We start from the raw sequence: 22,027 nt of genomic DNA, 5'->3' as shown, positions 1-22,027 counted from the left end.
TCATGAACCATTGTAGACTGTTTATTTTTCCCTTAAATTCTGTCCACTTTTTTCTTCATATACTTTGATGGACTGTCATTAGCTGTGTAAATGTTTATAATTGTTATATCTCTTGCTGTATTGAAAGTTTTATTATATAATACATATATAAATATATATAGTGACACAAATTATATATATATATAAAATGATTTTGTCTCTTTTAACCTTTTTTTAATTTTAAGTTTATTATGTATAATATTACTATAGCCACCTCTCTTCTCTTTCACTTACTGTCTGCATGGATTATCTTTTCCCATCCTTTTACTTTTAACCTGTTTGTGGCTTTGGATCTCAAGTGAGTCTGTTGTAGACAGAATATAGTTAGACCATGTGTTTTTATTCATTCTGCCAGTCTCTATCTTTTGGAGAGTTTAATCCATTTACATTTAAAGTAATTACTGATAAGGAGGGACTTGTGTCATTGTACTATAGGTTTTCTATGATCTTACAGCTCTTTTGTCTTTCATTTCCTGCATTACTGTTTTCTTTTGTGTTTAGTTAAAATTTTTTTGCAGTAGAATGCTTAAATTCCTTTCTCATTCTCTTTTGTGTACATTCTATAGGTATTTTCTTTGTGGTTACCATGGGGATTACATCTAACATCCTAAACTTATAACACTGATAATTTGAATAAGTACCAGCTATACTTCAATACCATACAAAAACTCTGCTCCAGGGTGCCTGACTAGCTCAGTCAGTAGAGCATGCAACTCTTGATCTCAGGGTCATGAGTTTGAGACACATGTTGGGCATAGAGATTACTTAAAAAACAAAACAAAACAAAAACTCTGCTCTTTTATAGCTCCATCCCCACCTCTTTCAGTTATTGATGTCACAAAATTATATCTTTATTTTGTGCCCCAAAACAAAGTAACTTTTTTTACATTTTTCACATATTTCTGTCTTTTTTTATTTAGATATAATTGACATCATATTAGTTTTAGGTGTACAACATAATCATTCAATATATGTGTATATTATAAAATGATGACCATAATAAGTCTAAGTTACCATCCATCACTACATATACGTACAAATGCTTTTTCTTGTGATGAGAGCTTTTAAGATGTTCTATTAGCAACTTTCAAATATACAGTACATTATTATTATTAACTATAGTCATTAAGCTGTACATCACATCCCCAGGACATTTATTTTATAACTGGAAGTTTGTACCTTTAGACCACCTTCACCCACTTTGCTCATCTCTTACTGACCCTCACCTCTGGCAACCATCAATTTGTTTTCTGTATCTATGAGTTCAGGTTTTTTTGTTTGTTCGTTTGTTTTAAAATCTCATATACATGAGATTTTATGGTATTTGTCTTTCTCTGACTTATTTCTTTGGCATAGTGCCTTTAAGGTCATCATGTTGTTACAAAAGACAGGATTTCCTCCCTTTTTATGGTTGAGCAATACTCCTGAGTGTGTGTGTATCCCACATCTTCTTTATCCATTTATCCTTGTTGGACATTTAGGTCTTTAATCCATTTTGAGTTTTTGTGTATGCTATAAGAAAGTGGTCCAGGTTCATTCTTTTTCATGTTGCTGTTCAGTTTTCCCAACACCATTTTTTGAAGAGACTTTTTCCCATTGGATATTTTTTACTGCTTTGTTGAAGATTAATTGACCATATAATTGTGGATTCATTTCTGGGTTTTCTATTCTGGTCTGTTGATCTGTGTGTCTACTTTTTGTGCCAGTACCATAGTACAACTTTGTATTATAACTTGAAGTCTGGAATTGCTTTGCTTTTCTTTTTCAAGGTTGCTTTGGCTATTTGGGGTCATTTGTGGTTCCATACAAAGTTTAGGATTGTTTGTTCTGGTTTTGTGAAAAATACTGCTAATATTTTGATAGGTATTGCTTTAAATGTGTAGATTGCTTTAGGTATTGTAGACATTTTAACAATATTCTGCCAGTCCATGAGCATGGAATATCTTTCCTTTTCTTTGTGTCATCTTCAATCTCTTTCATCAGTGTTTATAATTTTCAGAGTACAGGTCATTCTTCTCTTTGGTTAGGCTTATTCCTAAGTATCTTATTATTTGGAGTGCAGTTGTAAATGGTATTGTTTTCTTAGTTTCTCTTTCTGCTGCTTCATTATTGGTGTACAGAAATGCAACAGATCTCTGTGCATTGATGTATCCTGTGACTTACTAAATTCATATATCAGTTCTAGCAGTTTTTTGGTGGAGTCTTTTGGGTTTTCTTTATACAGTATCATGTCATCTGCAAATACAGAAAGTTTTACTTCTTCCTTACCAATTTACATGCCTTTAATTTCTCTTTGTTGTCTAATTGCTGTGGCTAGGACTTCCAGTACTATGTTGAATAAAAGTGGTGAAAGTGGACTTCCTTGTCTTGTTCCTGACCTTAGGGGAGAGACTCTCAATTTTTTCCCATTGAGGATGATGTTTGCAATGGGCTTTTCATAAGTCTCTCTCTCTTTTTTAATGTAATCTTCACCCCCAACTTGGGGCTTTAACCCATGACCCTAAGATCAAGAGTCGCACACTTCACTGACTGAGCCAGCCAGGCACCCCACTCAAAAGTGCTGTGGGTTTTTCATATATGGCCTTTATTATGTGGCATCATGTTCCCTCTAAACCTACTTTGTTAAGGGTTTTTTATCATGAATGGGTGTTTTACCTTGTCAAATGCTTTTTTGCATCTATTGAAATGATCATATGGTTCTTATCCTTTCTCATTTTTGGAATAGTTTGAGAAGATAGGTATTAACTCTTCTTAAATGTTTGGTAGAATTTGCCTGTGAAGCTGTTTGCCCTGGACTTTTCTTTGTTGGGAGTTTTTTGATTACTGAATCAATTCGTTTCCAGTAATCAGTCAGTTTAAATTTTTATTTCTTCCTGCTTTACTTTTGGTAGGTTGTATGTTTCTAGGAATTTATCCATTTATCTGTTTTTTTCTAGGTTGCCCAATTTGTTGGCAATATTTCACAATATTCTCTAGCAATCATCTGTATGTCTGTGGTGTCAGTTGTTATTCTCCCCTTTCATTTGTGATTTTGTGAGTCCTCTCTCTTTCCTGTCTCTCTCTTTTTTGAAGGGGTCTGACTAGAGTTTTATCAATTTTGTTGATCTTTTCAAAGAACCAGGTCCTCGTTTCACTGATCTGTTCTATTTGTTTTGTTTTGTTTTTTAGTTTTTATATAATTTATTTCTGTTCTAATCTTTATTATTTCCTTCCTTCTCCTGGTTTTAGGTTTTGTTTGTTCTTTTTCTTGCACCTTTAGGTGTAAGGTTAGGTTGCTTATTTGAGATTTTTCTTACTTGTTGAGGTAGACCTATATTGCTATAAACTTCCCTCTTAGAACCATTTTTGTTGCATGCTAAAGGTTTTGAACAATTGTGTTTTTATTTTCACTTGTTTTTATGTACTTTTTTATTTCTTTTATTTCCTGGTTGACTCAGTGGCAGTTCTGATATCCAGTCTGGCAAATGTTGGGACTCTCTTGACTGGGTTTCAAGCCCTGGAAATATTTCTCCATGGTTTCCAACTTCACCCCCTTGTTTTTTTGATTCTGCTCTCTAAGTCATCCATCATTTTTAATGAAAGGCAGACCATATTTTCAGCTCACATAATATTTACATTATAGGAGTTTTATGGTTTCAGGGCTTACATTCAAAGTTTTAATCCATTTTAAGTTGATTTTATGTATGGTGTGAGGTCATGGTCTGGCTTCATCCTTTAGCATATAGCTGTTCAGTTTTCCCAACATCATTCATTAAAGAGACTGTCCTTTCCCCATTTTATATTCTTGACTCCTTTACCATAGATTAATTGGCCATAAAAGTGTGGGTTTATTTCTGGACTCAATGCACAGAGAAGGCCATGTGAAGATGGAGCAGAGAGAATTTTAAGATGCTGGCCTTGATTGAAAATTGAAGTGATACAGTCACAGCCAAGGAATTGCTACCAGCTAGTGTGGCCCTGCCAGTGATACTGATTGTACTCTGCTGGCCTCCAAAACCATGAAAGAATACATTTCTGTTGTTTTAAGCAACAGTATATGATAATTTGTTACAGCAGCCACAGGAAACTGATATAGATGGGTGTTAACCTCTGTTGCTTTTTTAATGCATTCTCACTGGTTATTCAGTGAGGTTAAGTATGTTTACATCATAAGATTATTGATGTCCAACTGTTTTCTTCTAAGAGTTTTTCAACTCCTGTCCTTTGTCTTTTTTTAATGTACTTCTTTATTGATTAGTAGGAATTCTTTGCGTAGTCTAACTGCTAATGTCCATGTTACTGAAGAGATACTCATGTCTAATCTGTAGCTTGTGTTTCTACCTTATTTATGGTATCTTGTGCATTCAGAAGATCTTTTTCACATTTTTCTTTTCACTATGGAAAATTTTAAACATACCCAAAAGAAGAGAGAATAGTATATAGTATAATAAATCTTCCATGTATCTATCACTCAGCTTCAACATTAATTAGTATTTTTTTCTGGAAGTTTTCATATTTTTCTTTGAGTTTTGTACTTTTTGTGTATTATCTAAGAAGTCCTTCAATAAGATTGTGTTGTATTATTTCTGTGGCTGTTTCTGTCATGATAAAACATTCATTCTTTTCATTTCGATTAAAAACACTTGTTTTTAATCACTTTTGTTCTTACGTAAATGTTACTTTATGTGTAGCAATTTTCTTTTTTAAGATTTTATTTATTTGACAGAGACACAGCGAGAGAGGGAACACAAGCAGGGGGAGTGGGAGAGAGAGAAGCAGGCTTCCCGCCGAGCAGGAAGCCTGATGCAGGGCTCAATCCCAGGACCCCGGGATCATGACCTGAGCCGAAGGCAGATGCTTAATGACTGAGCCACCCAGGCTCCCCTATGTGTAGCGATTTCTAATATATACAAAGCATTATGGCACCCATGTTAACCTATACCTTCTTCCTGAACAACATGTACTTTACTTATTCAGCACAAGCTATCGATGCAATATTGTCCCAGCAATACCATACATGTTACCATAGAACTTGAAAATTGCATGTGTCCTTATAAGAATGCTGATAAATCATATAGGAGATATCAAAATATATGCCTGAGTCAGCTGTGCTGGCATATTTTGTTTTTACAAAGTAATTCCTCTCATTTTTTCCCCCTTATTTCTAGTGTGCCACCTGGGCTTGAAGGCATGAAAGAACAAGACATCTGCAACAAGATAATGGCTAAATTACTAGAAAATTATAATACTCTGTTTGAAGTAGAGTATACAGAAAATGATAACCAGAGATGTGAAAACCTGGCTAGGCTTATCATAGTAAAAGTAAGTAACTTTGGCGTCTAATCTTCAGTATTACTTATATTTTGAATGGAAGATATTTAAATCATTCTTTGTCATAAAAATGTCATGGGTATAATTTAGATTTATTCCTGTGCTTGTTGAATTCAGTTTATGAAACATGTTCTCTATATCAAAGTATTTAATCTATATTCTTCTAAAATTGGAGGATAATTGTGAATTGATGTTTCCTTGCTGCTATAAAATCATCTCAAAATCACTTATGTGAGCCCTCAGCTCTGGTTGATTTTTATAGAAGCCTGGTGTTACAGCAAGGATATGTGCTTATGGCTGTGTTCAGGAGTGCTAGCTTACTGAGTAGATTGCAAATTCCTAAAGATAATATTACTGTGTCTTTTTGTCTCTCTTGTGCCTGGCACACTTTCAAGTTCAACCTCAGGTTTTAAGTCCTACATATGTAGTCCTTGGCAACTATCATCAGTAAAACAGAGTATTTTTATAAGCTGTAAAGGAATCCTTGACAATACTATCTCTACCTTTTTATATATTGGCTGATAATTTATAACCTATCCTTTACACATTAGGGAAATACATGTAGATCTCCAAAGAGAGTCTGAGGATAAACCAAATCAAATCCTCCAGGGAAGGCATCTTATTTCTTTCTCATTTATATTGAGGCAAACCATGATGGAATGGATATGGGAGGTTCCCTTAGGAGGTTTCCTGAAACTTATCACATTTACAGACTGCATTATACCCGTTGATTCATATGGCAATGAATGATAAAACCCAAGCACTTGTTTTGGTCACTGAAGGGGTATTTTCATTTCTTCTTCCAGTTGAGACCATGACTTTGAAGAAGAAATAAAAGGTAAAGAGTATCAAGTAGCACCCTTCTAAAAAAGCAAAAGAAGACAAAAAAAACTAGGTTTTTTTAACCAGGGCTTATGCTGTTAATACAACAGACTCCCCATAAGGAATATAGTACATCTGAATTTTTCTGGAATCTCGCCAAACTGATAAAAAGAACTCTAAGCTGAAATTTAAAATTTGAGGGAAGGGAAGAATAATACACAGATAAAATGATAAAATGAGATAAAAGTATAACCTAAATTGGAGGCAACACAATAGCTGAGAAAATGTGTCAGTGATTCACAGAGAAAATATGGGAAATAAATATACCAGTTTTGCTACCAAAAAATTAAATAATTGTTTTAAATAGAAAAAAAGTCTATCTTAAATTTTTTCGTCTGGTTCCTATAGTACTTTGCAAAGGCTTCTTTTTAAAATATTAAAAAGTAATTGACTTTGTTTCAGCTGTATCTCTGATCAACACTTTTTTACACTTGTACTTTTTAACTAGAGTTGATAAGATAGTCAAAAAAATAATGAAAATACAAAAATATAATCTAGGCAAGACAAACTTGCTGAGATGCAGGTATTAACTGGATTGCGCCAAGAGGAGGTTATATGCTGTGCAAGTAAAATAACACCTGTTGAATTATGTGGAAGGAGTCCCTGCTTGGAAGTCATTGAGCTACTAGGTTTAAGTCTGGTGGAGAGCTTAGCATGAGAGTACAAGATAAGACACACAAACTGATAGTCTATGGGAGTCAAATACAAATATCTTAGGTAGATGTAGAATATGACTGCTCCTCTGTTAATGGAAGTTTCAGATCTGGTGTAGAGGCAGATAAAGGTCATGGTTGGAAACCACATTTCTATACTGTGGAAGCATCATTCTGCTAAAGCAAAACAGTTGGTACATTCTTTACTGACCTTGCTGATATGGTAGTTACGCTACAAAGGAGTATGATGTTCTGGACCTAGTTACAGCCAGTAAGGATGAAATGGAGGTTACGAAAATTATTTTAATGGAATATGCCAGTGCCATTTTAGGGTCTATAAAAATAAAGAACATGCTAGCCACAATTAGGTATGGAAACTTGGATATTGTTTAGAAAGCAGATTTTTTTAATTCCTAAAATCATAGAAATATTAGATACAAACCAAAAGGAAGCTGGGTTAAAAAGGAAATGGTAGGCTCACAATGAAATCCTTAGCATACTATAAGTACTAAATGTATCCCCTGACACACCTTTATGCACCCCAGGGGGGGAACAGAGTCATAAAGGATTGAATGAAGCTCCTCACAATATCCTTGTGGACTGTATGGAGATTTGGGGCTCAGACAATGTTTGGTTGCATTTGGACCAGGATGAAGGACTTTGAATGTAGATTGGTGTTAACTTTGGGGCAGGTCTCTACATTTGTTTGTGTTATTTTCGGTATTTTAATCATGACTTAAATGAGTATATACTTAGCACATTTGCAAGTGAAATAAAGTTAGAAGAATGGATCAGATATTGGATGGCTGGATACATAGAGGAATAGGATAGGGGTGTGTGTGCGTGTGCGTGTGCGTGCGTGTGTGTGTGTGTGTGTGTGTGTACAGCAATTTCTTATTTCTTGCTTCAAACAAACAACATTTTATGTGGGCTTGCAGCAAAGTGCTGAGGTCAGAGGGGTCCCTCCCACAGCTGCAAGGGATGGATGAGTCACAGTGGTGTAGACTACCATCCTTTTTAGGTAGTAACTGACTTAAAAGAAGATTGAGACAGTTCTGACAGAGGAGATGTAAGGCGAAGTGTGCTGGGAGCAGAGCGCCTCTGGGGAAGATTGTCATCCCTGATTAAAAAGAATGGTTTAAGAGATCAGAGCTGTGGCTTGCCTCTGGGTATAGTGATGCTTGTGATTGACTAGGAAAATGCCCAAGGGAATTCTCTGGGGGTAATGAAAATGTTCTTCATCTCAATAGGGATGTGGGTTATTTGGGTGTATGCATTTGTCAAAACTCATGCAACTGTACACTTAAGATTTATCCATTTAACTTAATGTAGTTAATTTTTAAATTCTTAATTACAAAGTGACAAAGTAGCAGGCCTTTGAAAAAGATGCCCATCTCTTCCATCCTGCTTTCAGATGTTATCATCTGAAGGTATGATGCTTGGAGCTGCTGCCACCATCGTTGCCCTTGATGAAGGTATCACTGACACACTGAAGTTGGCAGCTAATGGGGGAGAAAGGCTAGGTTCCTCATCTTTGCTGATGTGCTGAACCAACCCGGAACTCACAAACCTCTGGACTTGGAGTTACATCAGGGAAATAAAGGTCCTCGGAGTATGAACTACTTTTAGTGGAGTATTCTGTTTCTTGCACCAAAAGCATTATATCTGATACAATCAGTATAATTGGAAAGTGCTGTACTTAGGTTTATAAAATGATTTGTACAGAGATAGCCCAGAAGGGACCAAAATTAATAATAGTTAAATTGAAAATCATCTACAGATTTCTTCTTTTTTTATCCACAGATTTTTGTTAATTTCTAGCACATTACAAGATGTCAGCCTGATGTAATTGCCCCAAAATACCAAAAATTTATTCACTGAGTACACCAATAGTATGCTGATGTAGGTCTCACTGCTCTTGGTGTAGGTCAGGCAGTATCTGCACTATTATCTCTGATTCTGAGTACTACATTCTGACTCTCCTGACAATCACCACTGTTACTCATTTATTCTCACTAAATATATATTTGCCTGGGTGACTGTCTTTTACTTTAGTTACCGTACATACTGCTGATGACTTTGAAATCATAACTTGAGCCCCAGCTTGTCAGAAGAGCAATAGAACTGTCTTTCTCACTATCTATAAAATGCCACACTGGTGCCTCAAATTTCTCATACCAAAAACATCATCCCCAAAACTTAGTGTTCTGTCCTCTCTCACCCTAATTTGCCAGTCCCCAGCCTGCTGGACTAGAATCCTTAGTTTGTCCTTGATTCCTCCCCGCTTTACCATTCCCACAGGGACTCACGTTCCATCTTCTATCTCTTAGAATGGGTGTCTTTTATCTACCCATTACCTCTGCTTTAGATTAGGACCTTATCACAGCCACACAGTTTCAAACAGTTCTCCCACTTCTAGACACACTCGTCTCCCATCTCCTTTCTACCAGCGTGATAGAGTTCTGTGCCTAAAAAACAAGCCTGATCATAACCTGTTTCTGCCTTAAGTAAATAGACCTTTTGCTTCATTGTTCTGTCTCCTACTCTTTTGCTGACAGTATGTAATTAGGATGCCTTTACTTGTAATTCAGGCCTTCACATGTCCCCAAACCAAACTTTCTGTATTAAATATTTGAATGAATATTGAATGGTTCTTGTCATCTTCCTATTTCTCTGGCCTTTCTTCAGTCTCATTCGAGGATTCTTCATTCTCAGTCAGAATTAAACGTTGTTATTTCCTAGGTTTATTCTTAGGTCTTCAGTGCAGAGGTCTGCCTGGCAAACCATACATAAATACCTAACTGCCTAGTGGTCACTTGCACCTGCATGTCCCGTGGGTTATCTCATCATCTTTTCTTGTCTTTGAAGATCTAGCGCTCCACTTGTCTTAATGAATGGCCCATCCGTCTACACAGTTGCACCAGGTTGGTGTCCAACAATCACTAAAACCTGTTAATTCTGCTGTCTAAGTATCTCTTCAGTCTCTCCCCACCTCCCACTACTGCTTCCTCAAAGCCTCTCATCCAGGTAAGAGAATTCTGTCCTTAGCTCATTATCACAATCACCTGGTGACCCAGACCTAGAGTCAGAAACTCATCGTAGGGCCCCCAAACCTGCATTTTAAAAGGCTTCCTTGGTAATATTAATAATCAGCCAGATTTGTGGACTGAGTAATCCTTGGGAGATTGTTACAATAGCCTTCTTACTTGTTTCCCCAACTCTAGTCTGTCCCTTGACTCGATCTTCCCTCTTCTGCCTGAGTTACTCTTTATTTTTTTTTTTAAAGATTTATTTATTTATTCTTGAGAGACAGAGAGAGAAAGAGAGAGAGAGAGGCAGAGGCAGAGGGAGAAGCAGGCTCTCCGCGGAGCAGGGAGCCCGACACGGGACTCGATCCCAGGACCCCGGGATCATGACCTGAGCCGAAGGCAGACGCTTAACCATCTGAGCCACCCAGGCGCCCCTGAGTTACTCTTTATTATGCAGTTACGAACATGTCACTTCTCACCTCAGAATTCTTCAGTGGGTTTTCTTCATCTATCCCTACATTATAAAATCTAAATCTTAACAAGACAAACAAGGGTTTTCATAATTTGAACCCACTCTACTTATTCACACTTCCATCCCACCACTCCTTTCCCTACATTTGACATACTAAGCAATCTTTGATGTGATTATAGAAGCAATGTCATTTCAGGCCTCATGTCTGTCAAGCTGTGGCACAATGCCTGGCATTGAAAATTCCTTGAATTCCGTAGATGGACTATTCATTTTACTGAAAATAATGTGCCTGATCACAATTTGTACATGATATGAAATCAGTGTCAGAGAGTATTTTCAAAATAATTGAATAAAATTGAAAACATGATAGTTTACTGAGTACTTCATGACTGCCTTATTTTAAGAAAAGATACTAGATACTTTTAAAGATTTTAACAGTTCTGGAAAGAGCGCTGAACATAGAATAAGAAGGCCTATATTTGGTTTTTTGTGTTGTTTTATTTTTGTTTGTTTTATATTATGTTAATCACCATACATTACATCATTAGTTCTTTTTTTCTCTTTAAATTTTTTATTGTTATGCCAATCGCTATACATTACATCATTAGTTTTTGATGTAGTGTTCCATGATTCATTGTTTGCGCATAACACCCAGTGGTCCACGCAGAACGTGCCCTCTTTAATACCCATCACCAGGCTAACCCATCCCCCCAACCCCTCCCCTCTAGAACCCTCAGTTTGTTTCTCAGAGTCCATCGGCTCTCATGGTTCATCTCCCCCTCTGATTTCCCCCCCTTCATTCTTCCCCTCCTATTTTCTTTTTTTTTTCCTTTTTTTTTTTAAAGATTTTATTTATTTATTTGAGAGAGAAAGAATGAGAGATAGAGAGCACGAGAGGGAAGAGGGTCAGAGGGAGAAGCAGACTCCCCGCCGAGCAGGGAGCCCGATGCAGGACTCGATCCCGGGACTCCAGGATCAGGACCTGAGCCTAAGGCAGTCGCTTAACCAACTGAACCACCCAGGCGCCCATTCTTTTTTTTCTTAACATATATTGCATTATTTGTTTCAGGTGTAGAAATCTGTGATTCAACAGCCTTGCACAATTCACAGCACTCACCATAGCACATACCCTCCCCAATGTCTATCACCCAGCCACCCCATCCCTCCCACTTCCACCCCCACTCCAGCAACCCTCAGTTTGTTTCCTGAGATTAAGAATTCCTCATATCAGTGAGATCATATGATACATGTCTTTCTCTAATTGACTTATTTCACTCAGCATAATACCCTCCAGTTCCAACCACATCGTTGCAAATGGCAAGATCTCATTCCTTTTGATGGCTGCATAATATTCCATTGTAGGTAGGTAGGTAGGTAGGTAGGTAGGTAGGTAGATAGATAGATAGATAGATAGATAGATAGATAGATAGATACCACATCTTCTTTATCCATTCATCTGTCGATGGACATCTTGGCTTTTTCCACAGTTTGGCTATTGTGGACATTGCTGCTATAAACATTGGGGTGCACGTACCCCTTTGGATCCCTACATTTGTATCTTTGGGGAAATACCCAGTAGTGCAGTTGCTGGATTGTATGGTAGCTCTATTTTCAACTTTTTGAGGAACCTCCATACTGTTTTCCAGAGTGGCTGCACCAGCTTGCATTCCTACCAACAGTGTAGGAGGGTTCCCCTTTCTCCGCATCCCCGCCAACATCTGTCGTTTCCTGACTTGCTAATTGTAGCCATTCTGACTGGTGTGAGGTGGTATCTCATTGAGGTTTTGATTTGGATTTCCCTGATGCTGAGCGATGGTGAGCACTTTTTCATGTGTCTGTTAGCCATTTGGATGTCTTCTTTGGAAAAATGTCTGTTCATGTCTTCTGCCCATTTCTTGATGGGATCATTTGTTCTTTGGGTGTTGAGTTTGATAAGTTCTTTATAGATTTTGGATACTAGCCCTTTATCTGATATGTCATTTGCAAATATTTTCTCCCATTCTGTCGGTTGTCTTTTGGTTTTGTGGACTATTTCTTTTGCTATGGAAGAGCTTTTTATCTTGATGAAGTCCCAATAGTTCATTTTTGCCCTTGCTTCCCTTGCCTTTGGCGATGTTTCTAGGAAGGAGTTGCTGTGGCGGAGGTCGAAGAGTTTGCTGCCTGTGTTCTCCTTTAGGATTTTGATGGACTCCTGTCTCACATTTCGGTCTTTCAACCATTTGGAATCTATTTTTGTGTGTGGTGTAAGGAAATGGTCCAGTTTCATTCCTCTGCATGTGGCTGTCCAATTTTCCCAACACCATTTGTTGAAGAAACTGTCTTTTTTCCATTGGACATTATTTCCTGTTTTGTCAAAGATTAGTTGACCATAGAGCTGAGGGTCCATTTCTGGGCTCTCGATTCTGTTCCATTGATCTATGTGTCTGTTTTTGTGCCAGTACCATACTGTCTTGATGATGACAGCTTTGTAATAGAGCTGGAAGTCCGGAATTGTGATGCCACCAGCTTTGCTTTTCTTTTTCAACATTCCTCTGACTATTCGGGGTCTTTTCCGGTTCCATACAAATTTTAGGATTATTTGTTCCATTTCTTTGAAAAAAGTTGATGGTGTTTTACATCATTAGTTTTTGATGTAGTGTTCCATGATTCATTGTTTGTGTATAACACCCAGTGCTCCATGCAGAACGTGCCCTCTTTAATACCCATCACCAGGCTAATCCATCTTCCCACCCCCCTCCCCGCTAGAACCCTCAGTGTGTTTTTCAGAGTCCATTGTCTCTCATGGTTCGTCTCCTCCTCCAGTTTCCCCCCAAGAAGGCCTATATTTGTAACCTGGCTACTCAGCGATATGACTGGGTAATTTATAATATCTGTTTCCCTTTCCTGTTATGTAAAATGGCAAATATTCTATAGATTTATTGTGGGATTCACACCATTAATGCTTGTGAAAGTATTTTCAAAGCCAGTTAAATAGTATAGAAATATAAAGTATTAAATTGGGGGGAGGATGAGAATATCGGATGAAGAGTAATTGATGAAGACCTTGGCTTACTTTGAAATGATGGGTCAAGGATACTTCAGTAGATATATTTATCAATAAGCTTAGGGCACAGAGTTTAAAACTCTAATCTAGAATAAAACAGAATGGGTTAGAACTTCCAGTTTGTGTGCCTCTGGGCAAATTATTCAGTCTCTCCTTCAACCTTAGTTTCCTCATCTGTAAAATAGGAAAACTATCACTAATTTGGCTGTTTTTTGTTATGATTAAATGAAACAAAAATAGCAAGTTTTCAATAAATTTTAGCTTGAAAAGAAATCATTAGGTTCATATCACCTTTATGGTATTATCTTACTTCTCTTTACCTAAAAGGGAATCAGGCTTGATGATGAAAGAAAAACAGAGTCAAAAGCAGAAAAATAAAGTTGACAATCAGATGTGTTACTCATGACAGAAGAGTTACTGCTTCTAGACATTTCTTACTATTAATTCACTATTATAGTTTTTTTTTATTATGACTATATTAAGTATCCTCTTTGGAAGGGCAAGAATTGAATATGATTGTACCTTCAATAGATGGGAAATTGCGATTTTAGTATTTAAGCATCTATTCAGATATGTTTTCTGGAAATAAGTTATTTTTTTAAGTGGAAGTTTTATGGAAGAGTGAAGTATTTAAGTGGCTCTGTGAAAAATGGGATTTCAACAAGTTGCTGGAGAGAGGAAGTGAACAGGAAAACAGAAAATCTTCCAGAAGAATATGCTTTACATCCTGTGTTCTTTGTGTAGTGGTGACCAGACATTTCTGGCCAGACCATAGGAAGTAGCACAAGAGCTATGTAGCAGAGGGAACCAGTATGCAGCTTAACTATGGAGTTAACAATTATAAGAATAGAAGAACGATGAGACATTTTAAGAACAAGATGGATTTAATTTAAGCTGTACTTTAGATTTTTACTTTTTTTTTTTTTTTTTTGGTGCAAGCAGGAAGTTGGTGTGGCTCTTCAGTGAAGCTTTTTTGTAATAAGCTCTCAGGGGAGTAGCCTAATGTCTGTTTCTACTCAGTTGACTCTGGTCAGTGCTGCAAAATTGATCATGGCTTGTACAATGCATTCATCAGTCCCATTTCCAGACAGGCCTCTACCGGGGGCCAAGGCAAAAATAAGGAAAAAAGTTTATCTGTAGGACTCCTCCTTCAAGTCCACTTTTTCTCTCATTTTCTGGGAGTGAACTAAGATCCCTTTAAGGCTTTTCCAGATTCTGCAATGATTTGGGCATATCCACTAGATCTTGTTACTTTAACCAAAGGAATTTTGGATAGACATTTTTGGACTGTGACATTTGGAGAAATCTGTAGTCTGCTGGAGGTCTGAGAATGTGCATGTTTGCTCTTGGCATTTTAATCCACATTTTGCTGAATTTGGCAAGTAGTCTTCATAGTTGGTTCTTTATAGCTATGGCCATTTCTTGCTTAAGGTGCAGCTTTCTTTTCTCTTTTTCATTATTTTTGGTTTTTGTAGGTTTCAAGGAAGGAGCATAATAGAAGCACCTTTATTTTGCCAAATTGGAAGGTCAAATCTGTATTTCTAAATAACTAGGTGAGGAGAAACTTATCTTTCAAGTAGACCTCTAATAACTATAGTTTAATTTCTCTAGCTTCAGAATAATTCTAGAGTCTCTCTTCATAAGAGGATCTAAATCCAAAACTTAGTGAAGTTTTTCCCTCATATTCATCCAAGAATTACCTTTATCATCCAGATTTTTACATATGCAAAATTTGGTGGCTTAAATGTGGTTTAAATAATGCACCATGTAATCTAAGCTGAATTTATTAAATCTAAATAATTACTGAGTGCCTGCTATGTGCAAAGCATTGTTCTAGGCACAGGAATACATCAGTAAGGAATAGACAAAAGTCTCTGCCTTTATGATGCTTATATTCTAATGAAGTTACAATAAACAATAGTCAATAAATAATTAAGAAACTAGTATGTCAGGTGGTGATAGGTTCTGTGGAAAAAAAGCAGGGAAAGAGAGAATACTGGTAAGGTAGGGGAATGGCGTTCACTTATTTATATAGGGTGCTCAAATACTTCATTGGCATGGGGACATTTGAGCAGAGATTTGAAGGAAGTGGCAGCAAGCCACAAAGACCCTTGAGAGAAGAACATTCCATACAGGGGGAGAAGAGGAGTACAAAGCCTTAAGGTGGGAGTATACCTGTTTTTTGTCTGTTCCAGCTGTTGATAAGGCCAGTATGGTTGAATTACACTGAGCTAGGGGAAAAGGTAAAGAAATGAGGCCAAAGAGGCAACAAGACACCAGATCGTGGATGCTCTTAAAGGTCATGGTAGACACTTTGACTTTTATTCTGAGAGCATTTTATTAGACAGTATTGAACAAAAGAGTGCCATGACGTGACTCACATATTAAAAGGATTACTGTTAACTCCTAGGCAGAGGATAGACTGTTGAGAGGGATAGACAGTAGCAGAGAGACCCACTGGGAGTTTATCACAATAACCTGGTTAAGAAATGATGGTGGCTTGGGCCAGGGTAATGGTAGTGAAGGTGGTGAGAAGAGCTGACAGGTGAGTTAGGATATGAAAGAACACAGTAGGAGGTACTAGAGACCCCAGTTAGGCTAGAGAATATTTGGGGAGATGGGGGCAAGCAGGCTAGAAGAGTGGTGGGCTGTGAACAGAGTAGATATTTACATTAATAATTTTGGAGTTGGAGCAGTCTGGAGTGATAAAGAGATTTAGGTTGTGTTCATGAGAATAAGTGACTGAAGCAGAGAAGAGAAAGTCATTCGAAGGAGATGGTTAGAGGGGATGAATAAAGATACTGATGGTTTGTTCATATTGGCCCTGAATTTACCCAGGAGGATGGCAGATACTGAGGTAGATGGGAAAGATGTGAGCCTGATCTGCCTAGTATATACATACTGTTTACATACTTTGTGTATAAATTATATTTATGTATATTTAATAAGGCTATATGTAATACACAGAATGTGATTAATATGTTGCTCAATATTGATCTAGAGGTACTTAAATCAGTATCACTGTATTCCAAATGAACATCTTGTGAGACTGTCTTTATTAGACAATGTCACTATTGCCCATTATCTTTAGGAATTTCTTTGAAATTGACTTCAGAACATATGTCATTCATGTGTCCTATTGGACATTGTCATCATTGGACTGGGAGATCCTTGTCCTTTAATGCTACATTTGATAATGGGAAATAATCAGTAGTCCTTTTGAGCCACAGCAGATCACTAAGTTGGGAAGTAGTGATTAAATATTAACTTTTGTGTTTAAAATTGAAACCGGCTATAAAATAATTAGGCTGATTTTCCTGTATGACTCATAAGCAAATTCAAAATAGTTGAAAAATGTTCTGAGCAAAAGCAAAATATTAGAATAACCTTTCACAGTGATTAGTTTGAGGGACGTGCTCACTTATCAGTATGTGGTATGGCAAGTTTGATTACAAAGTTCAGTCTTACTCCTGTAGAGTAAAAGTCACATAAACTGATAGATCACATAAACTTCCTAAATTATTTCCCATATGTTTTTCATGCTCAAGAACACTGCATGTGTCTTTATTTTTCATTTAGGGCTACAGGCTAAACAAATTAACTTCAACTAATGTTCATTCACTTTTTTAAATATTTAATACCTACTCTGTGCAAAGCTCTGAACTAAGGGCTGGGCCTCTTCAGAAAATAAACAAGACCTGTCCCTGCTCCAGAAGGAACTTACAGTCTATAACAAACACACAAAATCAGTGCAGGAGCAGAAGGGCCAAAGGGAGGAGGCTTTATGCCAGGTATTATGCTAACTACTTCTGTACATATTATCTCATTTACTTCTTACAGTAGCCCTGTGAAGTAGATGAACTTAATTCTACCTTGAACTTGAGCAAGTCGAAAGAGTAAATTATTCAGGGTCAAGAGCAGTAAACGACAGAGCTGGGTTTTTAAACTCAAAGTACTAATTACAGGCCAAGTATAGGAATAACCAAAATCTTAGTTTAATTTGAAATATCAGTGCCATGAAAACTCATACATTTATTTAATATGTATTGTAGTAATTTAGTGTCAGGGAAGATTTCTGTTCTGATTCTACTCCTTTATGCGTTCGCTACTCCTAACCTTTGCTATAGCTCCTCAAGAAAACTCCAAACTGGGTAGCAGTAGAGTCATAATAGGAAATAAAAAATGTTTTGGTTTTTTTTTTTAATTTTTTTTAAAGATTTTTATTTATTTATTTGAGAGAGAGAGAGAATGAGAGGCAGAGAGCACGAGAGGGAAGAGGGTCAGAGGGAGAAGCAGACTCCCTGCTGAGCAGGGAGCCCGATGTGGGACTCGATCCTGGGACTCCAGGATCATGACCTGAGCCGAAGGCAGTTGCTTAACCAACTGAGCCACCCAGGCGCCCCCAAAATGTTTTGGTTTTTATGTTGTTTGATGCTTTGTGATTTGGCCGTGTTATCTTTCTGTGTGGGTGAACTTACATAGTGAAACTGACTAACTTGTACTCCCCAAAATGTTGTTTTGAGCACCTCAGAACTCAGAGGTAGCAATAAATTGAAATTCACTTGCTCATGTCTTCAGATCAAGCCTTTCTTTGGACAGTGAGCTATACATTTTAGATTGGTTCTGAGTTTGAAGGCTAAAAAATAGTAAATGATGTTTAAGGAACAAACAAAATTGCATAATAGAATGCTTGCATGACTCATATAGGCACCTTCTAGTAGTGGTGACTGATTATCAGTGAATGTAAAGCATTAAGTAATAAAAGTAGTATTAGAAGTTACTGCTTAGCTTGGGATACTTCTGTGACTCCAGTCACATATTTACAATTCAGATTGCTGTTAATTTCTTTTTCCCCATTTTGTTTTGTAGAGTGTTTACAGATAAACACTCAAAAGTCATGTCTGCTCAGGAATCATTGGAATAGATTAGATATATCTGCCCGGTGTTAATTTCCTTCTTATTATGAAGAATACTTAACAGAAGACAGAGTAAATTGCTTTGCTTATGAAAACATCGTTATGCTCTGCAACTTTTACTTAGAGTGAGATGGCAATATTTTGGGACTGACACCTCAGAAGTTGCCTATTTAATTTTTATTTATTTATGTACTTTTTAAAGAGGGGGAGAGAGAGAGAAAAATGAGAAGGGGCAGAAGGAGAGGGAGAATTGTAAGCAGGCTCTATGCTGAGCGTGGCACGGGGCTGGATCTCATGACCCGGAGATCATGACCTGAGCTGAAATCAAGAATCAGATGCTTAACCGACTGAGCCACCTGGGCACCCCAGAAGTTGCCTATTTTAAGTCATTACATTCTGTGTATTTGCCAAATAGGGACCCTCAGTAAATGGCAAGTGAATATTTGTAGATTTTCAAAAGATTACTTGAATTTGCTTTGATACTGAATTTCTGCTCTTTTCTTCAGTTGGTCTCCTAGGAATAGAGTTCATATTTCTGTGAGCCAGGAGTACCTAGAAAGGAATATCCCTCCAGGGGCAGCCCTTACCCAATAACTGAGGAGCATGCAGGTATAAATTCCCAGCTCATTCACTCCTTGGTTGAAATAAGTCTGTTGTGTTATATAGTGTTTCCCAGAGCTTTCCCCTAAGTCTGAGCCTCAAAACTACTGTAAAATCTCAATTAGCTTCATAATGATACCCTTACTAGCTACCTTCTTCCCTCCATTATCACCCATTTCCCTGCTGAACCACTCAAACTACTTGCCCTTGTTGCAAGGTCTAATCTGGGTTGGGTGGGTGGGAGTCCAACCCACGACATCTCAAATTCTCCTTCAATGAAGCCCTTGCTCCTCCTCCAGGTGCAGTTAATCCCCATCTCCTCTGTTGTCTGAGGGCACTTTCTTTGTCCTTTTATTAGAACAAGTCTCACATTTTGCCTTGGATGAGTTGCTTTTTTCCTTGTATTGCATTATAAGTTCTTTGAGGGTCAGAACAGTATCTCCTATTTACTTATCCTTCTGCTTTTCTCTAAAAGTTGTAGAGTAAGTCTTGCATTCTTGTATCTTCCAAAACACGACTTATTCTAGTTACTTATATTTACTCAAAAGTCTGTTGAATTGCATTATGTACACCTAAGTAAAAGCTAACTCAAATTTATTCTAGGAAAGTCATGTAACTGTTCTGGGAATGAGTACTGGTTCACATTTCTAGAGTATACAATAAAAGTTTGCTTAACAGAACTCCATCTAACTAATTTGCGAGATTAATCAATTCTCTGCATTTGCTTTTAAAGCATACTGACTGCTATCCATGGCAATTCTGAAGGCTTGTGACTAATAAACTATTATATACTTGTTCATTACCAGTTTTACTTTATGCTATCCAAGAGTTGCTGTCCTTTTCTAAAACTATTCATACTAGTTTATTGTTTGTGGTACCTATATAATTTAAGCAAATGCAATGTTAATGCAACATTATAGCTATTTGTAGGAAAATGGTGCCAGAGTAGTTAATACAAGCTTTTGTAACAGATTCTGAAATCTTAGGGGTTCAACACAATCCGAAGTTATTTCTCACTCCACAGTGCAGGGAGTTGAGCAACTCTCCTCCATTTTGTCCAAACCGTCCTCCAAAGTTGCTTCAGCAGAAAAAGAAGGGGTTAAGAATAATATGGAATAGTTTTATGACTACACTTGGAAGTGGCTTAACATACTTCTTACATTCCATTGAGCAGATTTAGTCTTACTGCTTCCTACCTAACTGTAAGGGAGGCTAGAAGTATAGTCTTCCTGGTGCATAAGGAGAGGACATGGAGCACGCAAAGAGATGGTATTATGTACACAAAGAATTATTTCTGTTGTAAAAGTTGAATACATTGGAGAGACTTGATAAAGATTTAAAGGCTTTATATTTTTACTCCACATAAGGGATACATTATGGTTTATACAAGGAAGAAGGTGTGGAATTCCAAGCTCTTGGACATTCCCAAACAAATGCCCATATTCAAAAGACTGGAAAATAAATGAACATTGAAGATTTATAAAGTAAAAAAAATAATTATTATTTATATGTGTCATTTTTAAATATTCCTGTTTTAGTTTACTTTTGGGGTTACCTAACCTGCAACTTTTCCTTATCTAATTAGATACAAAGGATTCTTCTAGAGAACCATTATTTTATACAATTAGTAGCAGGCCTCTGGAGATGGACTGCTTAGTTTCAAATTCCAGCTCTGCCACTTACTAGGTGTGTGACCTTGGATAATCTACTTTTACTTTCTGTACCTCAGTTTCTGTATATAAGAAATTTAGACAGCAAAAGTATATATTTCAGAGGGTTATTGTGAGGGTAAAATGAATAAATGTATAATAACTACTTAGAAAAATGCCATGCATGGAGTAAGCACTATATTAAGTGATAGCCAGTATTATATTTTGATTGTCATCATCATCATCATTGTAAGATTTGATTCCACAGTTTTCTACTGAGTGACCACACTATAAAGTGACACTTTAATACTTGTATGACTTAAAGTATTTTGGTTGAAAACAACAAAAAGCAACTTTGGCTAAAATCAGACTAAAAAAAACAAAAAATAAAAAAATTGTTTGGAAGTACATGGAGTATTTCACAGAATAAAAAGCAAAGCTGAGGGGCACCTGGGTGGCTCAGTCGTTAAGCATCTGCCTTCAGCTCAGGTCATGATCCCAGGGTCCTGGGATCAAGCCCCACATCGGGCTCCTTGCTCCGCAGGAAGCCTGCTTATCACTCTCCCACCCTCCCTGCTTGTGTTCCCTCTCTCACTGTGTCTCTCTCTGTCAAATAAATAAATAAAATCTTAAAAAAAAAAAAAGCTGAGCACATGAGTAAGATGGCGGTGTAGGAGGCCCCGACCCTGGTTTGCCCACAAAAACAATGATTTGACAACTAATGGATGAAAATAGCTCAGGGAAAATTCTGGGTACAGTGAAGAAGCTCCAGCAACCAGTGCAGCACCAAACCCAAGAGCCACATAGATAAGTATAAGAAGCAGTTTACCTGTATTGGCTTATTCCATGGGCCACAGCACAGCTTGATACCAAGAAGGATCCTCTTGGCTTTCACTTCCCTCTGTGGAGGTAAAGGAGAGCCAAAGGACCCCAGCAGCCCTCATTGCCCCATTGACAACCACAGCCTTCACTGCTGAGGACCCCTGTAGTCTCTGCTGTCGCTTGCAACAGCTGAGTGCAGACACCAATGCAAGGTAGTAAAGGACATGGAAAATCAAGGAAACATGAAAGTAGCAAAGGAACACAGAAAATTCCCAGGAATTGACCCTCAACGAAATGGAGACCTATGAAATGCCTGACAAATAATTCAAAATAATTAAAGAAGTTCAGCAAACTATGAGAAAATTCAGAGAGACAACTCAGTGAAATCAGGAAAACAATACATGAACAAAATAAGTTAAACAAAGAGAAATCATAAAAAGGACCAGTCAAATTCTGGAGCAAAAGAATATAATGAATGAAATGGAAAAAAAAAAAAATGCAGTAGGGAGCTTCAACAGCAGACTCAGTCAAGAAGAAGAAAGAATCAGCACACTCAATAAAAGTCAATTGAAATTAGCCAGTCACAGGATTAAAAAGAATGAAAAAGAATGA

The 22,027-nt window shown here is 37.2% G+C and overlaps 1 protein-coding gene across 8 annotated transcripts in view; it reads left to right on the top strand.

The window, feature by feature from the left end:
• FAM13A (family with sequence similarity 13 member A) overlaps nt 1-22,027 on the top strand; it is a 369,758-nt gene that overhangs the window by 154,168 nt on the left and 193,563 nt on the right. For all 8 annotated transcript variants that reach the window (XM_027600469.2, XM_027600471.2, XM_027600470.2 and 5 more), the window contains one exon: nt 5,187-5,340. In XM_027600469.2, the coding sequence (XP_027456270.1) occupies nt 5,187-5,340 (154 nt within the window). The remainder of the gene's footprint in view (nt 1-5,186; nt 5,341-22,027) is intronic.

Source organism: Zalophus californianus, chromosome 2 (assembly GCF_009762305.2).
Source record: "Zalophus californianus isolate mZalCal1 chromosome 2, mZalCal1.pri.v2, whole genome shotgun sequence".
NCBI lineage: Eukaryota > Metazoa > Chordata > Mammalia > Carnivora > Otariidae > Zalophus > Zalophus californianus.
This window is presented reverse-complemented; position numbering and strand designations above follow the sequence as displayed.